The 24,643-nt window shown below is 36.3% G+C and overlaps 1 protein-coding gene across 1 annotated transcript in view; it reads right to left on the bottom strand.

The window, feature by feature from the left end:
• spegb (striated muscle enriched protein kinase b) overlaps positions 1–24,643 on the bottom strand; it is a 118,683-nt gene that overhangs the window by 31,107 nt on the left and 62,933 nt on the right. Inside the window, 15 exon segments of the mRNA XM_073854646.1 lie at positions 297–396; positions 2,472–2,640; positions 3,107–3,219; positions 3,299–3,471; positions 5,648–5,771; positions 5,866–6,072; positions 9,691–9,795; positions 11,297–11,412; positions 11,516–11,749; positions 13,395–13,584; positions 13,671–13,829; positions 14,305–14,565; positions 19,891–20,066; positions 21,364–21,452; positions 21,588–21,763. Of these exon segments, the coding sequence (XP_073710747.1) occupies positions 297–396; positions 2,472–2,640; positions 3,107–3,219; positions 3,299–3,471; positions 5,648–5,771; positions 5,866–6,072; positions 9,691–9,795; positions 11,297–11,412; positions 11,516–11,749; positions 13,395–13,584; positions 13,671–13,829; positions 14,305–14,565; positions 19,891–20,066; positions 21,364–21,452; positions 21,588–21,763 (2,392 nt within the window).

The following is a 24,643-nucleotide window of genomic DNA, read 5'->3' as shown; positions in this document are numbered from 1 at the left end:
GCGACTATAAATCGCCCTTTAGAAAATGTAACCGTCTACTTCTGAGTTGCGACTGAATCATTTATTGAACGAGAAGCATGAAAAAAAATTTGTGCTTTACAACTTAAAGTGTTTTTTAATAATGTGCTAAACCTTTCGGCTGGTGCTCTTTTGAATATTATTGTTTTTTTATGAGTCAGATCGTCAGACGTAAGATGTGTCATCACTGAGATGGTTTTGCTCTTTCTATGCCGGTAGAGGAAATCATTAGAAATAAACGGTGTGTGTCCAAGAGCGGTTCAGTTCGGGTGACTCACCTCCCAATTTCCTTGTGCACGTCATAGTAATCAGTGAGCCTCCGCATCTTTCTTAGGATAGATGCCTCGTCCTCCAAAGAGTCTTCTCTGTCCTTTTTAGCTACGGGTGCAGGCAATGATGAAAAGCAATCATCAGAAAATTGATAGACTATATAGTACGAGCCTCACATTCCAGGTGTATTAAATCTTTTTGAAGGAAACTGTCACACCTTTACTAGGTGTATCTTAACTAGGTGTGACACAAGCTATTAGCATACTTTACATGCACACTTACAGTAACAAATGCAGCACAATGTGACACACAAAAGCATAATTTACACATAGCTTATAGAGAAAGAGCGCATATATGCAAATTTGAAAAACACGCCCACCGGGGGGGGGGCAATCCAACCGTCTCCATTGACTTTGTATTGCGAGAGGCTGCCTCCTTGTCATATCTGGCCTATTAAAAAAATAGTCCCCTGCCATTGAAAGAAACCAAGGGGACTATTTTTGGGCAGTGCGTAATATCACCTACACCTGCTGCAGCCATGTTATAGCAGCAAAGTCCTTGATTATTACGCCAGAATGAGAGAATAGTTCCTAAACATATCGGCCTAGAAAATTGCAATCTTTAAATTTCCGTCGGTCTTAGTACATGATGTAACTACAGAGTCAAGTTTCAAAAAGTAAAAATATCGAAACTCTTTGGTATTTTTTTTTCCTGCAATGCTAATGGTCTAATCAGATTCAATGTATTGTGCTAAGCTATGCTAAAAGTGCTAGCGTCAGACCCGGAGATCAACTGAATGGACTTAAAAACGGGAAGAATCAAATATTCCAACTCCAGGGGAGCTGGAAAATGAGCATATTTTCAAAAAAAGTGGAATGTCCCTTTAAGACATTTGACAAGTTAAGTGTACGGTTATCAAAAAATAACGTATACCCGTGGAACATTTCTCAACCAATCAGAATACAGCATTCAACAGACTCGTGGTATAGAGACAGAGCGCAGCACGTCATAACCTGAAAACCACGCCCACCGGGGGGAAAACAATCCAACAGTCTCCATTGACTTTGTATTGCGAGAGGCTGCCTCCTTGTCATTTCTGGCTTATAACAAAAACAGAATAATGCCTAAAAGCTGCTGTGTGACAATATGTACAGCTAACAAGCCAAAGAACCCAGAAAAAAGTTTTTATAAGCTGTCGAGCCGTAAAACTCAGCCTTTAAGGTGAAAAAGTGGATCGACGACTACGTTTCCCACTAGTGGACGCAGTTCTACTAATATTAGTACTATGAAAAGTTGCCAGTTTCCACTTTTGTGTCTTTAAACGCTCGTTTTTTTGGGTCGACAGCTTATAAAAACTTATTTACAGATTAAACTTAAAAACAGAATAATACCTAAAAGCTGCTGTGTGACAATATGTACAGCTAACAAGCCAAAAAACCCAGAAATAAGTTTTTATAAGCTGTCCCATAGTCCCCTTGGTTTCTTTCAATGGCAGGGGACTATTTTCGAGCAGTGCGTAGTATCACTACGCCTGCTGCAGCCACGGTAAAAATCAAATGTTTAACTCTAGGGAAAGTGAGCATATTATCACAAAAAGTGGAATGTCCCTTTAAAAATAGGCACCAGAGCAATGTTTGTGGTAACCGTGGAATAAACGGAATAATTGACTCTGGTCCTTTGAATTATTTGAAAATAATGCACACCTGCGTTGTTACAGCACTGCAGTCACGTGACTTTAGTCTTGCGCACAACAGACACGGAAGAAAAGACAATGCTAAATAAAGTCGTATTTTTTGTTATTTTTGGACCAAAATGTATTTTTGATTCTTCAACACATTCTAACTGACCCGCTGATGTCACATGGACTACTTTAATGATGCTTCTATTACGTTTCTTGACATGGACAGTATACCGTACGTAGATTTTCAATGAAGGGTCAACAAGCTCTCAGGCTAAATATAAAACATCTTAAACTGTGTTCCGAAGATGAACGGAGGTCTTACAAGTTTGGAACGACATAAGGGTGAGTCATTAATGACATTATTTTCATTTCTGGGTGAACTATTCCTTTAATGCTATTGGTAGAATGTGCTTTGGCGGGCAACTCACAGACTCCATGCGGGGAGACCACTGGGTATAAACACATAGTGAACACAACCAGCTTTTAAAATGAAAGTCCTTACCGGTGTGGACTGTGAGCTCAGCCTTGCAGGACACAGAACCAGCCAGATTTTTAGCAGTACAGGTATACACTCCTGAATCATCTGCTTGAGTGTTCAGCACCACAAGAGAACACTCATTGTCATCGTACACAAAAGTGAAATGGCTGCTTTCTGACAGCAGGACATCATCCTAAAAATCAAAGCGGGAACAAGCAAAGAGTAAGTGATGTACTGCTTTGAATTTGAAATTAGTTTGTGTGGGATTGGGGTGAAAAGGGCAGGGAGAAACAAAATAAAGCAAAGCCCTTGGGCAGGAAATGGAGCAGTATCTTTCAAAGAGTAAATTGGCATGGTTTACAGGACATGGGGATGCTTCATGGGAAGTGATATGGCTAAAGAAATAACCGAAAACGAGTTTTATTAAGTGCTCAGTGAGTAAGAAAGAGGTTTTACGTGGTCTGATTTCAATATTTTGATAAAGTATCATCAGTTAGGTGGGATAACAATAAAGGATTCTGGAAACACCTTGGGGTTTCAAACATTAAAGATGATGTATGTACATTTTTATGTTATAACACATTCCCCTAAGCCAGAATAATACAGAAGAGACAGTCTATATAACATGACTCATTTGCACAAGAGTAAAAAAGACGCACCTTGTACCAGAAAATGTCTGGGATGGGCTTCCCTTCAACCACCACCGCAAAACGAGGAGTCTCGCCTATATTCACATCCAGATCTTCCATGATGGTCTCAAAAGTTGGAGGCACTAGAGATAGACAACTCGTACAATGAAACACATACAGTAATTCACATGATGAATATTTAAATAAGAGACTGAAACACACCTGCCATTTCCAGGACCAGGATGCAGGAGTCACTACCATACTGGTTGCTGGCGATGCAGGTGATCTGACCCACATCATTGTTGCTCACCTTGAACAGCTTCAGTGTATGTTGGTCATCGTCGGGCATGCTCAACTCAAACAGGCCTGGTTTGTTAGACAACGTCACCCCACCTCTAAAAAATTAATGAAAAGGTAAATACTTCCTTCCTTTACCACCGACAGAAGATATAAAAATCATAGTTGTTAAAGAAAGAAAGACTGTTGTTGATTGTGTGATACCCAGAGATGTTACCCATGGTTGGGTAAAATATGAAGAAACATTGAACAAATTGAAAGTTTTGGTAACACTTTACCTGAAGGGGTGTTCATAAGACTGAGATGACATCTTCATAATCGTGGCATGACACGTGTCATGAACATGAAGGAGATTTTATGCACATTTATGACAACTGTCATACTCTTTCGCTCGTCAATATATATCTCGTCAATCAAGAGAAAACGCTTCCCTGCCAATGACGAGTTTTTCTGGCTTTCCGCAATATCGCTATTATCCACCAGGTGGCGCCCTTCCGCAACTTTTTAAACCCGGAAGTATTGCCCTATGGCAAGCAGCTGAATGTCCGTGTCGGTTTTAAAGATCGCTCTGAATGGGATCTCTATGAAAAGTCCGTCACAAAAATTGAATTATCTCTGCTTTTTGCTTAAAATGTGGGGTTTTTGCAGAAACCTACCCATATTCAAAACTGATTACAAAAGAACCACTGAAGGTAGGATGAAACGTTTTTTTTTTTTTTTTTGAAAGCAGAGGGTCCGTTCTTTCATTTGGTATATTGTATGTTTATATATTTAAAGAAGCACATTTTCTGGAAGGCATTAAACTTTTGTGAAAATCATGAAAAATGCTGGCGCTGGCTGGGAACTTTTTTATAAAACGCTGGCGGCAAAAGGGTTAAATGTCATTCATTCAATTATGTAATTTTTAATCTAAAGATGACATTGTTTGCAATGTCTTTGTTATGACAACTTGACATTAACCATTACATCATAACTTGTCATGAAAACTTGACATTACAAAGACAACAACTGACCACTTTTTACCAGTGATACAAATTAAATTTGTCATTAAAAGTGTTATTACTGTGTTAAATCATTTTATAACAGCATCATAAATATTTTTCTTGACCTCAACTACAGTGGAACAAATATAATTTGTCATTAAAATGTCATTAAGTGTTAATACACTGCAAAAAATGATTTTCAAGAAAAAAATTCGTAGTATTTTTGTCTTGTTTAGAAAATATCTAAAAATTCTTAAATTAAGAAAATAAGTCTAGTTTTTAGACCAAAAATCTCAAATTTAAGTGATTTTGTGCATAAAACAAGCAAAAAATAAATAAATAATCTGCCAAGGGGTAAGCAATTTTTTCTTGAATTTTTCTTGAATTTAGTGTTTAAAAAAAACTTCAAGATTTTTTGCTTACCCCATTGGCAGATTTTTTTTGCTTGTTTTATGCACAAAATCACTTAAATTTGAGATTTTTGATCTAAAAACTAGACTTATTTTCTTGGGTTGTTTTGCCCATCAGGAAAAAGCATCTTAATTTAATAAAATTAGATATTTTTACTGAAAACAAGACAGAAATACTAAGACATTTTTTTCTTGAAAATAATTTTTTTGCAGTGTACTCTGACAAATTGTTTTATAACAACATCATAATTATTCTTCAGTTTTTCTCCAGGTGCTTAAGAAATAAAATCCGATAATGTAATAATAATAATTAAAATGGATAAAATTATATTTTATTGCATTATCGCATAAAGTATAAGTATAATCTTTTGACATTTCTGGTGCACTTTGTTAAGGTATTTAAAGTTATTTGACAGTATTATTAACACTTTTAATAAAGTTTAATTTATACCACTGTAGCTGAGGTCAAGAAAAATATTCATGATGCTGTTATAAAACTTTTTGACAGAGTATTAACACTTAATGATATTTAAATGACAGTTTAATGTGATGTTAACCCATAAAGCTTGGATGTTTCTTAAGTTTGATCATTATTTTCCTATGTCATGTTTATGACAGTTTTATGACAAGTTTTGATGTATTTGGTTTATGTCAAGTTGTCTTAACAAAGACATCTCAAACAATGTCATCTTTGCATTAAAAATTACATAATGACATAACAGTTGTCATAAACGTGCATAAAATCTCCTTCATGTTCATGGCACGTGTTATGTCATGATTATGAAGGTGACATGTCAGTCTTATACACACCCCTTCAAGTAAAGTCTTACCCAAAGCTTCTCATAAAAACAATTTTTTAATGCAATCAAAATGCAAAATACCTCTTCCATGTGACCGAGGCATTGACATGATTGAGAGTGAGCGTGATGCTTATGGGCTGTTTCTCCACCATATACACGACGTCCGGTTTGTCAATGATTACAGGAGCCTCCTGGAGGTACGGGCCTGCAGACAGAGATATTAAAGTCAGTCTCCTGTAGTAACTCATACATCTCATTGACCCGGCTGTCTGGAGCTGTCCTTGTTTACTGAGCCATACCCCTATCTAGCAGCTGCACCGGCTCGGTGGTAGACGATGGTTTGCTGAAAGCCTTGCTGGTGATTGATAGCACCCGGAAGGTGTAGCGGACACCTTTAGACAAATTGGTGATGGTATAGGTGGTTTGTTTCAGACATGAAGCGATAATAGTCCACTGTATTGACCCAATGGGCTGCTGTTGAATGGCATACATCAAGGAACTCGGATCTGGAATAACACATACATCACAATGTTTTATCATAAAGTTTTAAAGCTAAAACAAAAAAAAATTAAACTCTTAAAGGAAAGAAAATAAAGTTGACAATATGGAACAAGCTCATTGAAATGTATGACTTGGAAACTCACTAAAGCAGTAAATATGCAATAATGTTATAAACACATACAATAACTTTATGCTGGGTACACACCAAAAGATTTTTTACATCTTATAAGATTTTCAAAATGTCATAGACCACAAACATAAGGATAAAAAAATCCTAGAATTAACCCCTTTGCTCCTATAGTGTGTGGTGTGCCATGATGTGGCAAAAACAGCACACCACACACAAACAGATTTTCAACCAGAGTCTCGACTGTGAACACAGGAAATCTCGCAAAATCTCGCGAGACTTCAGAATAAGCATGGTGCACGATATGCAGGAAGAAATGTTAATGATAGTGTTTGGAATGATTTGCACAGAAAATTCAAGGGTTTGGGTGAAGTCATGGAGACAGCAGGAACAAGTTTGTACAAGTTTACTTTGCAACAACTTCACTTTGTGCTGTGCCATGACTGCTTCCGTCTTACATCATCTTGCTTTCTGATTGGATATTGTTTAGTTTCACGTGATAATCTCAAGAGCGTGCATGTGTTTGTCCTCGGGGTCCCCCCACACATCAGGATTTCTGATCTTGATATTAAACACGTTTAATATTTACGATTCGCAATGGGGCGGCTGCGACGTTCTTCCGATCAGCTTCGGACATTCTTAAAGTCGGCATGAAACGGAAGTAGCGATTGCCTTATTTTCCCCGTGGTGATATCCAAATGAAACAGCTTCTGAAATGAAATAAGGCAGGGCTGGATTTGAATTTGTCCATTGAGATCTGATTGGATCATTTGAAGTTGGGTCGTGTTGCTAATTGCTAATCGCTGGGATCTTCTCCCGGACCCCGCACACCTGCCATACCATATGACCGGAAGTGAAGAGAGATCGTTTTGAGGAGGGGAGAAGATTTGCATTTTTGATTAAAGATTATGAGCACACACAAATTTTTTTAAAATAATGAAGCTCACAGATAAGTCATTTGATAATAATACCACAATATTAAAAAATATATATATATAGTTTTTCATTTCAATTTCATTGCGACTTTAACACACCTCACACCAAGGGAAAATCTGATAAGATAATCTATCCATCAAAATAATCGGGACATAGCTAGGATTGTCGGAAGGGGGGAAATCGGCCCAAAGCTCTAATATCTTTTGGTGTGTATAAACAATTGTATGATTATTCACTTTGATATTGTAATTGCAATAATTATTGATGATTAAAAGACTTTTACACTGAAGTTCGACATTTTTATAACTTTCTGTGAAGCAGCTTCATGGTAAATTCTAAACATCCAAAACTAAATAATATAATGTTAATAACAAATAATTATGGGAGTAATGTTGTTAGTAAAAAATCCAAAACTAATGACTATCCCGAGATTCATTGCACGTCTGTAACGGCTAAATGTAACTCCTGGATATTTTAAAATAAACACTTAAAATATTTATTAAATAAAAGTGTGTATTTAGCAGAAGTTTCTTGTCACTGTTTTAGTATTATAAGTATTAATATTATTCTGTGTATTTTGCGTATATTTCTAAGGTTGATTCATTTGATATACTGTGGGTTTGTTTATTCTACATCAACGTGTCATATTTTCTAAAATAAAATAAATATTTTTCTGGTTCCATATTTAGTCTAATAAGTCAGAAACATCTCCGCTGTGTTCCTTTAACTTATGGATTCTTCGAGTCCAAAGGCTAGACCGTCTCATTTCGGTTCTCTTCGCAGACTTTGGAGGCTGCGACTTCACTGAAAAAAATTATTCATTGAATTTAATCAATTTTTTTAAGGTAAGTGGTTGCAATCAATTTATTTAAGCTACATTTAAACAAAAAAATTGAAAAACAAAAAAACTTTTGTTTAAATGTAGCTTAAATAAATTTATTGCAACCATTTAACTTAAAAAATTGAGTAAATTGAATGAATACTTTTTTTGTGTTTATTGAAAAAAATTATTCATTGAATTTAATCAAATTTTTTTAAGGTAAGTGGTTGCAATCAATTTATTTAAGCTACATTTAAACAAAAAAAATTGAAAAACAAAAAAACTTTTGTTTAAATGTAGCTTACATAAATTGATTGCAACCACTTTCCTTAAAAAATTTAGTAAATTGAATGAATACTTTTTTTAGTGTTTACTGAAAAAAATTATTCATTGAATTTAATTCAATTTTTTTAAGGTAAGTGGTTGCAATCAATTTATTTAAGCTACATTTAAACAAAAAAATTGAAAAACAAAAAAACTTTTGTTTAAATGTAGCTTAAATAAATTGATTGCAACCACTTACCTTAAAAAATTGAGTAAATTGAATGAATACTCTTTGTGTTTACTGAAAAAAATGATTCATTGAATTTAATAAATTTTTTTAAGTTAAGTGGTTGCAATCAATTTATTTAAGCTACATTTAAACAAAAAAAATTGAAAAACAAAAATAACTTTAGTTTAAATGTAGCTTAAATAAATTGATTGCAACCACTTACCTTAAAAAATTTAGTAAATTGAATGAATATTTTTTTGTGTTCCTTTGAATTGGGACACAGCTATTGTTTTACCTGTAAATGTAATCCCGATTAGTATTTGGATTAATTGTGCATCCCTACATTAAGTATAAAAATGGTGTTACACTCTAAAAATGGCTGGGTTATTTTTGACCCATAATTGGACAGAACACAATTGAACACAAAAATTGGGTTGATGTTATGCAACCATGGGGTATAATAACCCAGCAGTTGGGTTAAAACAACCCAGCATTAGGTCAATTTTGTTCTGTCCAATATTTACCCATTATGGGTCAAAAATAACCCAGACCTCCCTAGAGCGTACTATTAAAAAATGACTATATATTGGGTGTCCATGCATGGAAATGTCTGAAGTAATAGGAGGGTTGGGTCATTTACAAGATCATTATAAACTATACATGCAGAAAGTACATTTGCTACACTGAGATGACCTGTCGGAAAGAAAAGTGAGATGTCTTCAATAAATAGTATAAAGAGTTTAGCACAGCAATGAAATAAAATAGAAAGCAAATGGAGAATTTGTCCTAAAGGTGAAATGTGTTCATTAAAAAATAATAACTGGTTTCAAACACACCCTGTGGCCAGACACAAACTTTATGTCCCCTGCTTCTCAGATTCAATTTCACCTTTCAGGTTTTCTTACTGTAAATTGACCACCATACTTTGACTTTACCTAAAAATAAGTACCCTAAACTATGAATAAATATGAGAATAAAAATATCAGTAGGAACTTATATACTTGTCATTCATGAATGCAGTTGGAAGGCATTTGTTATGGTCAGAACATAAAAGGACTAGGACACAATGTTTAGCGATTAGTCTATAGGGGTTTTAAAGTAGATGTAGATGAAGTAGATGACCTTCAGGTGCATAGAATTAAGAAACGCACAGGGGAGGAAGACTGAAAAAAAAACAGAAGGGTAGCCAAAACGAAATGTGCCTGTCACACCAATGAGGCAGAGGGACATAACAGCATTGTTCATACCGATGGTTGGATCCAGTCTTTTAGGCTTTTTCCAGCTTAATGTGATAGTCTTGCCTGTGATGGACTCGATGACTGGAGCCCCATCTGGTGGGTCGGGAAGAATGTCTACAACCATACAAGCGTCATAGAGAAAAATTAAATACAAGTAGTTAGTGCCAGAGAAGCCATTACTCACAAATACACAAACACATGCTCTTTCCAGACAGTACAAACAAATTGTAATATGATTTTGAACTTTCTGGGCAAAATAATCAGAAAAAAATCTGTTTTTATCTGACAGCTATATGCAGTATAGATTTGTCTGCTTACTCGGAACTTAACTCTTTCCCTGCCATTGACGAGTTATCTCATCAATTAAGAGAAAACATTTGCATAAAAACGTGTTCCTGATGAATTTTTATGTTAATCTGCAATAACGCGATTATCCACTAGATGGTGCAACCCAATTTATGAATAAACTGAAGCCAGAACGTTATTTACTAATCTTAAACTCTGTGTATGTTTTGATGATCGTTCTGAATCTGATCTTTAACAAAATTCCTTTACAAAAATGCAATTATTTCAGCTTTTTGCTAAAAAAATTGTATTTTTAAAGAAAAATGCCCATATTTAAAATCAGCAGAGAAACAAATATAAATAGGATTTAAATAGAAACATTTCCCGTTTTGTTTGTTTCTTTATTTGAAAGCAGAGGGTCTGTTCTTTCATTTGATATATGTTACCGAGCCCCTAAGGTGACATTGGAGTAAAAAAAACCTCAAGTTTACTTTCATCTGCTCACGTGAAACTTTCGCATGCTCACGTGAAACTTTCATGTGCTCACGCGAAACCTTCATGTGCAGAATTTAAAAAAAAAGTTTAGTTAAAACTTTCGCTTTCACGTGATAGTTACACGTGCGAACGCAAAACTAAACTTTATAAAAAATTTTCTCCATGTCCCCTTAGGGGCTCCGTAGTATGTTTAGATATTTTCATAAGAAAATTTTCCTGGAAGGCATTTTGTAAAACTTTTGTAAAAAAATGCTATTTTGATTACAGATATAAGAAATATTTTCATAATTTTTGTTATGGGGACTGAAATGATTTGATGGTTTTTTTCCAGTGCTTTGACTATTCTTGTTTCTGAATTATTAGTTCATGAATTTATTGTTGTGTATTTTTTGCATTTGTTTGATTAGAAATAATATCAACAAAATATGATACACTGAAAAAAATGATTCATTGAATTTAATAAATTATTTTAAGGTAAGTGGTTGCAATCAATTTATTTAAGCTACATTTAAACAAAAAAGATTAGTAAAGTAAAATAAAATATAAAACTTTTGTTTAAATGTAGCTTAAATAAATTGATTGCAACCACTTACCTTAAAAAATTTATTAAATTCAATTAATAATTTTTTTCAGTGTAGTGTGTTTTATCATTTCGTAATTGTTAATAAAATACTATGACAGCTTATATAGTAATAAGGCAGTTAAGAGCTAAAATCCTAAAAAGTTAATAATGTTTAGCAAAACAATTATGCATTTAAGCGTTAAACTCCTCTTCTGTAAGAAATTCAAGTTAGGGCTCATTGACAGTAAGTGCCATAATGTATTTTAATCTCACCCATTACATAAAGATGGGCATAGCAGGTGGCCTTTCCCACTTTGTTGGATATGACGCACTTATAGACTCCACCGTGGGCATGGCACACAGAGCGAAGCACCAGGCTGTGAATGTCTCTGAACTGCAGAAAAGATATAAGAAATCATCACACAAACAAAACTTTAAATGCCAGCCATACATCTAATTCACAAGGACTCTCATATTGTAAGAGAATTAAACTTACACTGTGTCATTTTTCTGTCTTCTGTGCTCTCAATCCTCTTGCCGTTGTGAAACCAGATGATGGTTGGGTACGGCAGGCCAGCCACTTTGCACCTGAGAACTGCTTCTCTACCCTCCACTACATCCATATCATAGAGCGGCTTGACAAAGTCTGGCATTGTAAACCGCTCCACCTCATTCTCAGGTACCTCGGGCTCTTCAGGAATCGAAGGCATTTTTTCCAGCTTTGCCCTGGTAAAGATCAGCATAAACACCAGGATGACCAGAAAATACTTATTTTAGTTTTTTTGATTGAAAGAATTGTTCACCCAAAAAACGTAATTCTGTAATTATTTACTCATGTTGTTACCAACCTGTATATGACTATTAAAGGGGTCATATTATGTGATTTTTTTAAAGATGTAGAATAAATCTTTGGTGTCCCAAGAGTGCATATGTGAAGTTTTAGCTCAAAATACCCTACAGATAATTTACTATAGCATGTTAAAATTGCCAATTTGTAGGCCTGAGCAAAAATGTGCCGTTTTTGGGTGCATCCTTTAAAATGCAAATGAGCTGATGAAATGCAAACACTGATCACAATGATGGTGGTTTGTTGTAATTGAAACTCAATTGTGCTGTCAATATTTTTTTTCTCTCGCTTTCTCTCTGCACTAAATGGCAGTGCCGTGGTTTGATAGTGCAGATAAAGGGGGCGGTATTATTGTAATTGGCCTTGCTACCTACATCACAAAACAGGCGAAATCTGAACGACCACATTTTTCAAATGCTTGCAGAAAATGGCTTTCCCAAACAAAGTTACTGGGTTGATATTTTTCAAGTTTTCTAGGTTGAAAGAAGCACTGGGGACACAATTATAGCACTTAAAGATGGAAAAAGTCTGATTTTCACCATATGACCCCTTTAAAAAGAAGAATCTTCTCAAATCTGTACTATTTAAGGGCGTAGGTCATACATAATTTTTTTTCGGGGGGTTGCAATTGCTAGTTTTTGACTGTTGGGGGTTACCTCATCCCTAAAAACGATGTCCCTGCATTTATGATATTTTTACGTGAAAGTAAAGTGATTATCAAGTATGGTAACCCATACTCAAAATTTTACCCATCCCAGTGAGTTGTGAACACACACACAGCTGAAGCAGTGGGCAACTATTACTGCAGTGCCCGGGGAGTAATTAGGCAAAGGCTGCCTTGCTCAAGGGCACCACAGTCGCAACCTGGTGACCTTTGGGTTACAAGCCTGACTCTTTAACCATTAGGGCATGACTGCCCTTTTTTAGGGATTGGTGTAAAATTTGTAAAAAATTCTGCTTTCATGCTCTACAGAAATATTATGTTCAACATATAGATAAATAATGACAGAATTTTATTTTTGGCTAAATTGTTCATTAAACATATGAAAAGTTTGGTTCCAAAACGTGATAAACGCCATTTAAATAAATAGTTACCGCCAAAATCAGTATTATGAAAAACTTTCCATTATTTTACTTGAAGTCAACGAAAATCGAGCAGGACCAAAACATTTTACAGCTGATAAACTTCAGCTTTCTTAATACAACAAAGTAAGTGTTTTGATTAATGCCATTAATGTTTATAATGTTTTTAATCAGTGTATACCACTTGTCAACTAAATGAATATAACATGGCAAATATTAATGCACATTTATATTGAACAGATTTACAGCATTTTGAAGAAAAAATAATCAGTTTTTAGAATAAATCTTTAAAAATCAAATTATGTCATCTCGTCACTTTCTTGGTATAGAAAACACATTTTTACCCAAATCAGTCAAAATGGATTTATTGCGTTTTGGAACCAAACTCTTCATATTATTTCATATATCACACATTATTGAAACATTAGTCAAGAGTCATACATTTGAGAGGATATTGCCGGCCTGGGCTCCTGCACATACAATTCGGCCGAACACTCGGCCTGTCCGTACGCGTTTCGTGCGACTACCGTGTAGAAACCTTCATCTTCATTACAGACGTGAGAAATAATTAATGAATGCCTCCCTCCTTCTTTTAAGATTCGTACGTCTTCGCTTTCCTCCAGTGGATGATCTGTTGGAGATACGGTATAAACAACTTAACCTTTGTTTTGATGTTGCTGGTGTTGTTTAATAGTGTTGACATGATGTGACTCTTACCAAAATGGGTCCAGGTGACCTGAGGAGGTGGTGTCCCGCTAACCTTACAGTCAAAGCGAGCGTTACGACCCTCAATCACTTCCAGAACATCCAGCTGACGGGTGAAGAGTGGCTGTATGGATGCTTTGACCTTCAGTTTGGCACTAGAGGTCAATTCCTCTATATGTGTATGAGGAGGTAATGGAAGTGAAAAAGACAATTTAACAAGATTCATACTGGTAATATAGATAAAACACTTTCTCCCAAAGATCCATAATATAGTTTTTCATTACCAATAATCCCCCCTCACTTTGACCTCCAAAAGACTGCATTTGCTGCTGTGTCTTTAAAATGCTAGATGTAATATGTTAGCTCAGTGCAGCATTGCGGTAACAGCACAAAAGGTCATGGGTTTGATTCCCAGCGAACACATATACAGATAAAAGGTATACATTGTAATGCACTGAAAGTCACTTTGGACAAAATCGTATTCGTAAATGTGAAATGAGATGCATACAGAGTACTGGCTTACTATCAGCCTCAATTTAGTTTTAACATCCCCATCCTTCAATAACAGCCTATAACATGCATACTGTATACCGTATTGATTTACTTAAAAGCATGATGTTGGAAATACAAATTGCAAGCTGCTCACCTTTAGCAGTGCTTAGTTTGCAGGTGTATGTCCCGCTATCGTCTTCGTGTACGGAGTTAAGAAGCAGTCTGCACCTTTTCCCATCGAAGTGCATCTTACAATTCAAAAGCGCCGGCTGGATGAGCTTCCCGTCTGACAGCCAATCGACATCTGTGTCTTGAGGGCCAATCACATGACACTCGAATAGAGCCGTCTCACCTGCTTCCACCATTACATCCCTCACTGGCCGAATAATAGCCAGGCCTGGTTCTACTGGACGAGCTGAAAAAATAGTAAAGATGGAGAAGAGAAACATCACATACAAGGAAATTGGGGTGTTTAGTCTGCTACAAGTATGAGAGATGAAGTCTGCTAATGGCTTGTGTTGTACCGCAGAGATATTAGACGAAAGAGCTAATGCGCTGTCTGTCAGCTTAATCCCTACATCAATATCAATCTCAAATTGAATGAGCTCAGCATGAATCAGTCCTGAAATTGCTTCATACGGTTTAAGACTCTGCTTTTTTGGCTTTTTGGTGGTCTTCTAAACTGGTGAATTTTCAAAGAAAATTAAAGCAGTGAATGTCTTTTTTTCCAATAAGTGAAGCGGCTTCTGAAATGAGAACAAAAATGTAGGGCGGGACTTGATTTCGTCCATCAGGACTGATTGGGTCTTTTCCTGGGCAGAAACTAGTCTCTGATAGCCCCGCCCTTACGCCATTTCTCTTGACGGGACGTGAAGAAATGTCGTTTGAGTAGGGGAGTTTAACGTATTTGATTAAAGATTATGAGGGCACATGAATTTTTAAAAAGTAATGAAGTGCACTTAAAGGGGGGGTTCAATGGTATTTCATGCAATCTGACTTATTAACACAGTTTAAGTATTGGTTTCCCTATGCTAAACATAGGCAAAGTGTCAAAAAAGCAGTTGGACATGTTACAGAGTATTTGTGTGCCGAATGCACTTCGCCAGGGTTCGTACAAGTTTCGGAAAGTTTTTTTTATTACGGGTCCAACTGACATTTCAGGGGTTTTCTATACGTATCGCTTAAGCCTGATTTATAGTCCTGCGTAAGTTTGGTTATCCGTAGCCTGTGCGCAGCTCTGCGTACCCTGACGTGCACCTCGCAAAATTTTTAGCAGCACGTCAGTTCTACGCGGACCGCAAGCGCTGTGATTGGTCCACCAGAACCCCACCCGTCAGGTAAAAAAACTGCGTCATAGGTATTTCCGTTTGCGATGGTGAAAACAAAGAATGGCCAAGTTGAGGAGTGATTTAACTCAAACTAGAACAAAAGTCGCTGTTTATTTACTTCCATCATTGCTGGTCTTCTCAAATCTTACACAACAAGTTGCTGTTTCTTCTTTGTTTGTGGGTTAACTTGCCAAGCTTCTTTTTTTGAGGTTACATGCGTGGATACTGCCCACCAGCGGTCTGCGCGCGTGTTTGCACGTCAACGCAGACGCAAAAGTATAAATAAAAACCGACGCGGATCCTACGCCGTCGCGGCTACACCGTAGGACCTATGCACAACTATAACAAGCCCTTTATTTTTATGGGCACTTCCCCCGGAAAAACACGGCCAGACGTCAATCAGCGGGAGATTGAGAGCCGAGGACGCTAAGTTACAGGCATCACTTCACGCGACAGCTTTGTTTTATATTAAACTCAACAATGGAACGAAAGAAGAAGTGTGTTCTTGGATGCAAGAAGAAAAAAGTCAATATTTTGGAAACAATTGATATAGTTTGTTTATCCCGGGAAACAGCGGAATTTTGCGTGTGTTTGACTAACACTGGATTTCATTAAAAAGTCCCAATCGGGTCATGAACTGCATGCATTAAGTAAAACTTCTGTGTTATGTAAGAAATAGGCGTGTAAGTGCACATTATATAAAAGACACAAACATGTAAGTTAGTGAATCATAAGTTATCCAGTCAGTGTTGTATAAAGTGTTTACTAGGACTCGCTCCTCCCGCAGTTCGTAACTCCTCCAATTTTTTTCGTACGTTATCGGAAAGAATCTGTAAAGCTAATCTGTCTTTTATAAATCTGATAAAACTTAAAACTCTTCAGATGAAGGATGTAATACTACTCTTTAGGTACTCTAGATTAATATTAGATACCCAGAAACAGTGAGTGTTATGGACCCTTAAAAAAAATTATTAGCGATAAGGGAGCAGTTTCCTGGACAGGGATTAGACTAGTCTTAGACTAAAACATTTTTAAGAGCTGTCCAAACTGAAAACAACTTGAACTTACATATCTTAAAATACATCAGTGACCTTTGTTCTGCCTCAAAATGCACACTAGTAATGTTTTTAGTAAGGCATGTTTGTTAAAACTATATTTTCTAATTAAACTGAGGCCTAGTCCTGGATTAAGCTAATCCCTGTCCGGGAAACCGCAATGTTTACTTTAAACTCACCCAGTTGACTGCAACAACTGTTTATCATTCAATAGTTTAGCTTCTCATTGTGCACTCTTTAAAAACCTGCTTTTATTGCATAAAAGTCATTTTGGGCAAAAGTGCTGAGAACATTGAATTACTCAAATGAAACCCAGTGATGTGAAAAATGTCTTCCGTGGTTCAATACACTCCTAAAAATAAGTGCTAGAAAGGTGCTATTGGTGCTAGAAAGGGTTTTTCGCAGCAAGGCCATAGAAAATTTGTCTCCTTATATAACCTTTTATCAAAGCTTTCTAAAAGAACCATTTTCTTTCTTTTTTTTTATAATCATAGTGTTCTTACACTATTTTAAAATAATTAAAGCTATTGTTAAGGCATCGTTGTCTCAGCATGCTAATCTGGATTGCATGAAGTTATTGACATTAGCAAAACAGACAGGGTTTATACAGAAATCCTTAAGTTAAATTTACTACTTTTTACTACCTTTTTTACTACCTTCAGAATATTTTTTAAAACCATCACGACACTGAATGGCAAGTGTTAATCAGCGACCTTTCTATTATTTACACAGATTTTGACATATATAACATACAAAAAAGAATTAAAGTGAAAAAAATTCTTCTGATTGAAATATTTTTCAGGCCAAGTCATATTCCTTTACCTAACACTTTATGTAGGCGAGACCAATAGCATTTTAAGGGGAGACTTTTTTTTGCCATAAATTCCATATTGAAGTCTCCTGTGGCATATATAGGTAGCTGTAGTTTGCAGGGCATTTCAAATTAAGGCGAAACAGCTAAATAACTCACTATACTGTATAAAAAGAAAACATGAATATCACCACCTTAAATTAATCTTTTATTAATTATTTATTAATTGTAAGTGTATTTATTTTAGCATTTACTAATATTTTTTTAATCAACGTTGAAACTGTTAAAGGAATAGTCTACTCATTTTCAATATTAAAATATGTTATTACCTTAACACAGAACTGTTGAATCATCCCTCTATCATCTGTGTGTGTGCACGTAAGCGCTGGAGCGCGCTGCGACGCTACGATAGCATTTAGCGACCAAACACATCAACGTTTTTCATATTTAAGACGAGTAGTTATACGAGCAAGTTTGTGGTACAAAATAAAACGTAGCGCTTTTCTAAGCGGATTTAAAAGAGTAACTATATTTTATGGCGTAATAGCACTTTTGGGAGTACTTCGACTCTGCGCAGTAACACCCACCCTCTCCCATTATGAGAGTGAGAAGGGGAGCGGACTTTTCAGGCGAGTCGAAGTACTCCCAAAAGTGCTATTACGCCATAAAATATAGTTACTCTTTTAAATCCGCTTAGAAAAGTGCTACGTTTTATTTTGTACCACCAAACTTGCTCGTATAACTACTCGTCTTAAATAGGAAAAACATTGATGTGTTTGGTCACTTCTAACTTTATCTCTAAATGGTACCATTGAATGAATGGGGCTAAGCTAAATGCTATCGTAGCGTCGCAGCGCGCTCCAGCGCTTACGTGCACACACACAGATGATAGAGGGATGATTCAACAGTTCTTAGTTAAGGTAATAACATATTTTAATATTGAAAATGAGTAGACTATTCCTTTAACATTAGTGAATGCACCATGAACCACCGTCAATTACTGTAATGACATAAACAAGAATTAATTAATGCTTATATACTCTAAATTTTTCATTGTTTGTTTATGTTATATAATGCATTTACTAATGTGAACAAATACAACTTTTTCAAATAATATTATTCAGTACACATAAACAAATAATCCAGGGTCTGTTCTGTTCACACAACAGCTTACAGTCACAGCTCTAATACAGTAACGTATGAATATAAACCCTGAACGAGCAACTCGAGTTAAAGTAGTGTACAAATCGCACAGGATGTCTGTAACCATAGTGAACGAAATTGAATGATTGTACCTTTATCAACTAAATATTACGTTACAATAGAGGCAGCGCCGATGTGCTATTTTATGCGCAAAAGTTTCTGCTGTTTACTTTCTCCTAAGACCTAAATGGTCGTGTTTATATGAGGATATTTGCAAAGACGGGATTTTTGAGGCATATGTGTTATTTAAGGCCAATAAAGCGGCAAAAATACGTACAACACAAGCTCAATGAGAAACGAATGGGCGGCTAGCGTGCTCCTCTGACACAGAAACAGCGGACGCACTGTTGTTTGTGTTTGAATGGCTTAAAATCACTTGTTTTTAAACTGCGGTGCTTAAATATATGTACAAATGTTACGTTTTTGTGACCAAACGCAAATGCAACTGCAAGAACCGACAGGTGGATGACATCAAAGTCCCGCGAGACCATTTCGGAAGCAGTCTCCTCTTATGATTCCTCGTCAATCGCTCTCAAGGGATTTGGATGTCATCTGCCTTTTGGTTGTTGTGGCGCCACATGCAGTTTACCCACGAGTTAAACAAACCCGTTGTACCAGCCACTGGCTATATCAGCATAGCATTAAAAAGCGTGACGCGGATGATCAGTAACGTGAGAAATCATTTACCCCCAAAATACAGGACCCCTTACGTTAGTCATACTGTGCAAAGACACGCAAGTTACCTGTTTGGTTTTCTTAGCCCACGAACTGAAGGTTTTGCCAATCTTCATCATTTCGCTAAGCCAAGTCAATCGTCTTTTACACCTTTATCGATCTTCAAAACATCGGAGCCTTCCTGCATTATAAGTTTGACCATGCTAGCTGAAAAAGTTTTACCTTAGCTTATAACGTGATACAGTCAGAAAACCCGGAGTGGATCCGGTGCGTAGTGATAACAGAACGCTTACTGCGGAGAGAGGAACGTGATTTGGCTCCACTCCAGGCTTTGATCACATCCCAGAGACGAAAGATCTTTGATTATTTGACCAGATATGCAGGTGATTTGAACTAATTTCCAGGCATCATAACATTACAAAAGGCAATCGAAAATTTACTACCTCGTCAGATGACGTTTACTACTTTTTACTACTTTTTACTGGCCTTAATTTGGCATAATTTAATTTACTACCTTTTACTACCTTTTACAACCCCGCGGAAACCCTGACAGACTTAAAAAAACAACAACAGATGAACACGTCATCTGTGTGAATTATAATGCAAATGATTCACAATCAACATACATCTTCCCCAACATGCTGAAAGTTGTGTAAAAGCATGCTCACCTTTAACCTCCAGTTTGCCCTCACACTGTTTAGTTCCATACTCGTTGATGATCTTGCAGGTGTAAATGCCAGCATCCGACTTCTGTGCCGATTTTATTATCATCTCAAAGTTGCCCTCTCCGGTCTCATGAACAATATGTCGTGGACCTGTTTTTATTGTCACTCTGTCTCGCAGCCTGACATCAAAGAAAATAAGTTTAAGTATGACTTTTATTCTCAAATGCAACACAAAATTTCATACTAATTATTACAAAAAAGCAATAATAAAACCCCACCCCTAAACCAAAGCATCACTGCCCTTACGAAAATGAACATTGGTTTTACTACAGATAAAAAAAACATGGTTACTACATTTTTACAAAAAAAATTGTTCATTTTCGTAAGAGTGGGATGAAAGCAGATTGTAAAAAATGTAAAGGCGGGGTGCATGATTTTACAAAAACACTTTGCAAAAAGGGAGTCGGGCCAAGTACCAAAACACACTTGTAGCCAATCAGCAGTAAAGGGGGTGTCTACTTAACGACATCGTTTCCTTGGTTGCGTATGTGTAGACAGGTCTATCAAAAGAAGGTCCAGATTCTATTGGGGTAGGAGATTTCAAATGTCAACATTGCCTTTCAGAGATCATGCACCCCGCCTTTAAGCCACCTCTTAAAATAGTTAAGGCTGTGTACCATAAGATAGTGTTGAAAATGTCTCACAAAGGGAATTAATCAGCAGTAAGAGGAACATTTGACACCAAGCAATCAAATTCTTAACTGTGATGTTAACTAAATAATTAACTACATTCATTAACATGAACTAATATAAAACAATGGGTCTCATTCACTAAGCATGCATACGCACAAATCCGTAAAATGTGCGTACGGATGTTTTAACTAACAAATTATGATTTAACAAAAACTTTCACACTAAAATTTATTTTAAATATATGCAAAAACATAAGAACAACTTTACCACACATTTGCAATAATCATGAACACGGGAAAAAAAAAATATATATATATAACACAGATATATATTATAGTTTTTTTCCTTGTTATTGCGTATGTGTGGTCTAAGTTGTTCTTACGTTTTTGCAAACATTTAGAAGAAATTTTTGTATGAAAGTTTTAGTTAAATCATGATTTGTTAGTTAAAATGTCTAAACGCATATTTCACAAACAAATTTGTGCGTACACATGCTTAGTGAATGAGACCCAATACGTTTACAACATTTATTATTTCTAATAAATGTTCATTTTAAGATTTACATTTGTTTTCCTTTAAGTATAAGTTATATCTGTTAACTAAAGGATGATCAACTAAATTAACAAACAATAAACAATTAGTTTGAACTAAAATTATCAAAGAAAAATGCTGTAACAGTGATGCTCATTGCTAGCTAACAGATTCACTAATGTTAACAAATAATACACGGCACACCTGATTTGCAAAACTTTGTTAAAATTGTGATGCCTTTTTAAAACATACCAATAAAGTATGGGTTTAGGCTGTCCACCCACTCGAACAGACATGGTCACTTCCTGACCCTCTGTTACTGTCTGGTCTCCAAAAACAGCCTGTAATGTTGGTAAACGCACAGGTTATAGATAGATAGATATACCTTGTTTAGAAAATAACGTAAATGAAAACGTTATCAATGAAGCACTGTAATGTAGTATTTTAAAACCATTAAACATCTTATTCTTAGACACCTGAAAGGCTGGAGGCTCTTTAAATCGAGTGTCCACAATCTTCCTTGGCTCAGGACCTCTGTAGGATGAAAAATCCATCCCCTCCTCCAGAGGACTAAGGTATTCCTCATCAGATGTGATGGGACTGCTGATGTCCATGGGCACACCAAGGTTCCCACGCTGGTCCTGACTGGGATCTGAGAGATTGTAGTTGATTTTACAACCAATACTTTCAAAATGTATATTTACACAACTGAGCAAATTTGGAGAGGTGGGGGTTGAAAGACATGGACTCAAATCCAACCTCAATTTAAAAACCAAAGACTGGAGACCGGTATCGCTTTTAACACATGACACAAGAAAAAACATAAAGTAAAGCCATTTGATTTAGGATGCTTCCAGCAATCCATTCACCCTTAACTGATAATGGTGTTTCAGAAAGTTACAAATTGAAATTTGTTCCTTAAATATGGTACATGTGCAAACACTTTAAACAATTTGCTTTGAGGGGCCTGAAGTGAGCAGGGAAACTTCTATGTGCTCTCCGCGTCTTGCACCAGAAGAAAAAATAGACACGATGTCTCTTCTTACAACAGCATATACATTACTGCAAACTCAGTTTAAGTCTAAGACATTCACAGCCACACCACTAGATAAAAGATAAGATTATCAACGATAAAGCATAATAGTTGTCAAATAAATCACGCAAGAGAAGGTACAAACTTTACACTAATGCAAAAGTTTGTCAAATTATGCTCAAATTTTCTAGAAATCCATCATGCAAATCTTTAATCACAGACTTTAACACAAACCTACCCAGCCACACACCTTCAACCAGATATCTGCCACGTAGAAAGCCAACACCTACAGCTCCAATGCATGTTTTTAATAAGTCAACACCCAAAAGCACCAGTCATGTGGAGCAGATGTCTTCTGTAGCCTCCCTTGCTGTTCTCTCCTGCTCTCTCAACGTCAACACGACACTACCTTTAACATTTAGTTCGGCACAAACACACATATGTCCTCCCATTTTTCCATTCAAGTCAAAAGAACTGGCATGAAAATCTTCTCATATCAACCATCCTATTTATATGCCTTTTAACAAAATCACTCTCTTCTGCTGTAGCTCAGCAAACCTGCTAAGGTATCATGAACCGTAAAGAACATGATTTCTGTGCAGGTGCTTCATCGGCTGATAAACGGTTCTCAGAAACGTGCCGTCATATTTCTTTGAAAAATAAAGACCTACTTGGCAAGTCATTTTTAACAGCAAGCATGAAGTAACATAAGGATCCTCTATTTATGAGATTATTTCAAGATCATTTTATGGAGGAAGGAAAGCTAAAAATAACCCTGGTATACACCACCCTAATATGGCAAAGCTTGTCTTTCGCTTTCTAACCATTAGCAGGAACGAATCAGACATCTCCACTTTAGAAATTTCATCTTTAATTTGTTGGATTTGTTTGTAAAACATTTAATGGGTGTAACAGATTAAGAAAATTATAATAAATTAACACCTCCAGTATGCTGTTAGGATGTTGTTCATGGTATTATTGCATGTGACTTTTGTGATATTTTGTTAGGCAATACTGTATCGATTCTCAAAAAAAAATAAAAAAATAAAAATCTTCTTAATGATTATATCCCATTATATTCCTAAAAAAGAACATATCCCAATATATTTGGTTGCTTTAGGGGCCAGTCACACTAAAAGCGTTTATGGCAGTTGCCTTTTTTGAATGATATTCTATGGGCAGGTTTATGCGCGCCGAGCGCCTTGCGGTTTTTTGCCGCCTGCCGCGCACGCGTTTTTGAAGGAGCGCTGAGAGCGGAGAAGCACCTGACGTCATTCGCGTCTTTCCATTGTCCAATCGAATCAGGGGAGAGGCGGGCCTTACGTTGTGGTGAGGGAAGTTTACAGTTGCTTTGAAGAACCAGACTCCACTCGCTCACTGTCTCCTGCGTGTTTGTGCACCTCTCATCCTCAAACAAGTTCAGAGCAAGCGCCCTCTTTTTAAAGTTTCTGCTAATATGACAGTTAACAGCAAAAGAGCGCTCACGCTTCAATATTTGATTGACAAGACAGCTGACTCAGTGTTTGCTTAGCAATATGAAAAGCCGCGCCTTGCGTTTGCAAGCGTTTAAAGCGCTTTTGGTGTGACTGGCCCCTTACAGTATAGCAATGTATTACAACATATAGCATTATGATACATATCGTATTGTGAGATTCTAGCCGATACACCTTGTAATGTAAATTTTTCCTCTTTTAAAGTGGACATTTCACAAGACTTTTTAACATTGTAAAATTAGTCTTTGTTTTCCTCAGAGTACGTATGTGAAGTTTTAGCTCAAAATACAATATAGATAGTTTATTATAACATGTTAAAATCTCCACTTTGTAGGTGTGAGCAAAAATTTTCAGTTTTTGGGTGTGTCCTTTTAAATGCAAATGCGCTGATCTCTGCACTAAATGACAGTGCCGTGGTTGGATAGCGCAGATTAGGGGCGGTATTATCCCCTTCTGACATCACAAGGGGAGACATATTTCAATGACCTATTTTTTCACATGCTTGCAGAGAATGGTTTACCAAAACTAAGTTACTGTTTTTTTTTCTAGGTTGACAGAAGCACTGGGGACCAAATTATGAGGCCATTTTCATGCAAAGGCATGTCTATTTTAATGAGATGTCTGTCATTTATTATACATTAAAAAAAAAGTTATCGGCAAAATCAGTATTGTATCAGGTCAGTATTTAAAAGTAAATTCTAAATTTTACGCAAAATCCAATATCCACCGTGTTATTCTGTCAACTTTTCTCCTTGTTTTCCCCCAAAACGCAATAAACGCCCCCTTTTCTGCAGAATGCAATAAATCCGCTCAACAAATCACAGCGCACCATTCCAAGCATTGTAAACAAACAATGGCGGCATATTACTTAAGGAATCCTAGTTTTCCTTATCTTGTACTTCGTGATCAACAAACAAAAACGAAATAATACTTTGATGGAATTGATAAACCTGTGGTGTTTTTTTGTGATGGGAAAGAAACGTAAGCCATCATAATCTAAACGCGA

Source organism: Misgurnus anguillicaudatus, chromosome 17, assembly GCF_027580225.2.
Source record: "Misgurnus anguillicaudatus chromosome 17, ASM2758022v2, whole genome shotgun sequence".
Classification (NCBI taxonomy): Eukaryota; Metazoa; Chordata; class Actinopteri; order Cypriniformes; family Cobitidae; genus Misgurnus; species Misgurnus anguillicaudatus.
The sequence above is the reverse complement of the archived record's forward strand: the minus strand, read 5'-3'. Positions and strand labels throughout refer to the sequence as shown.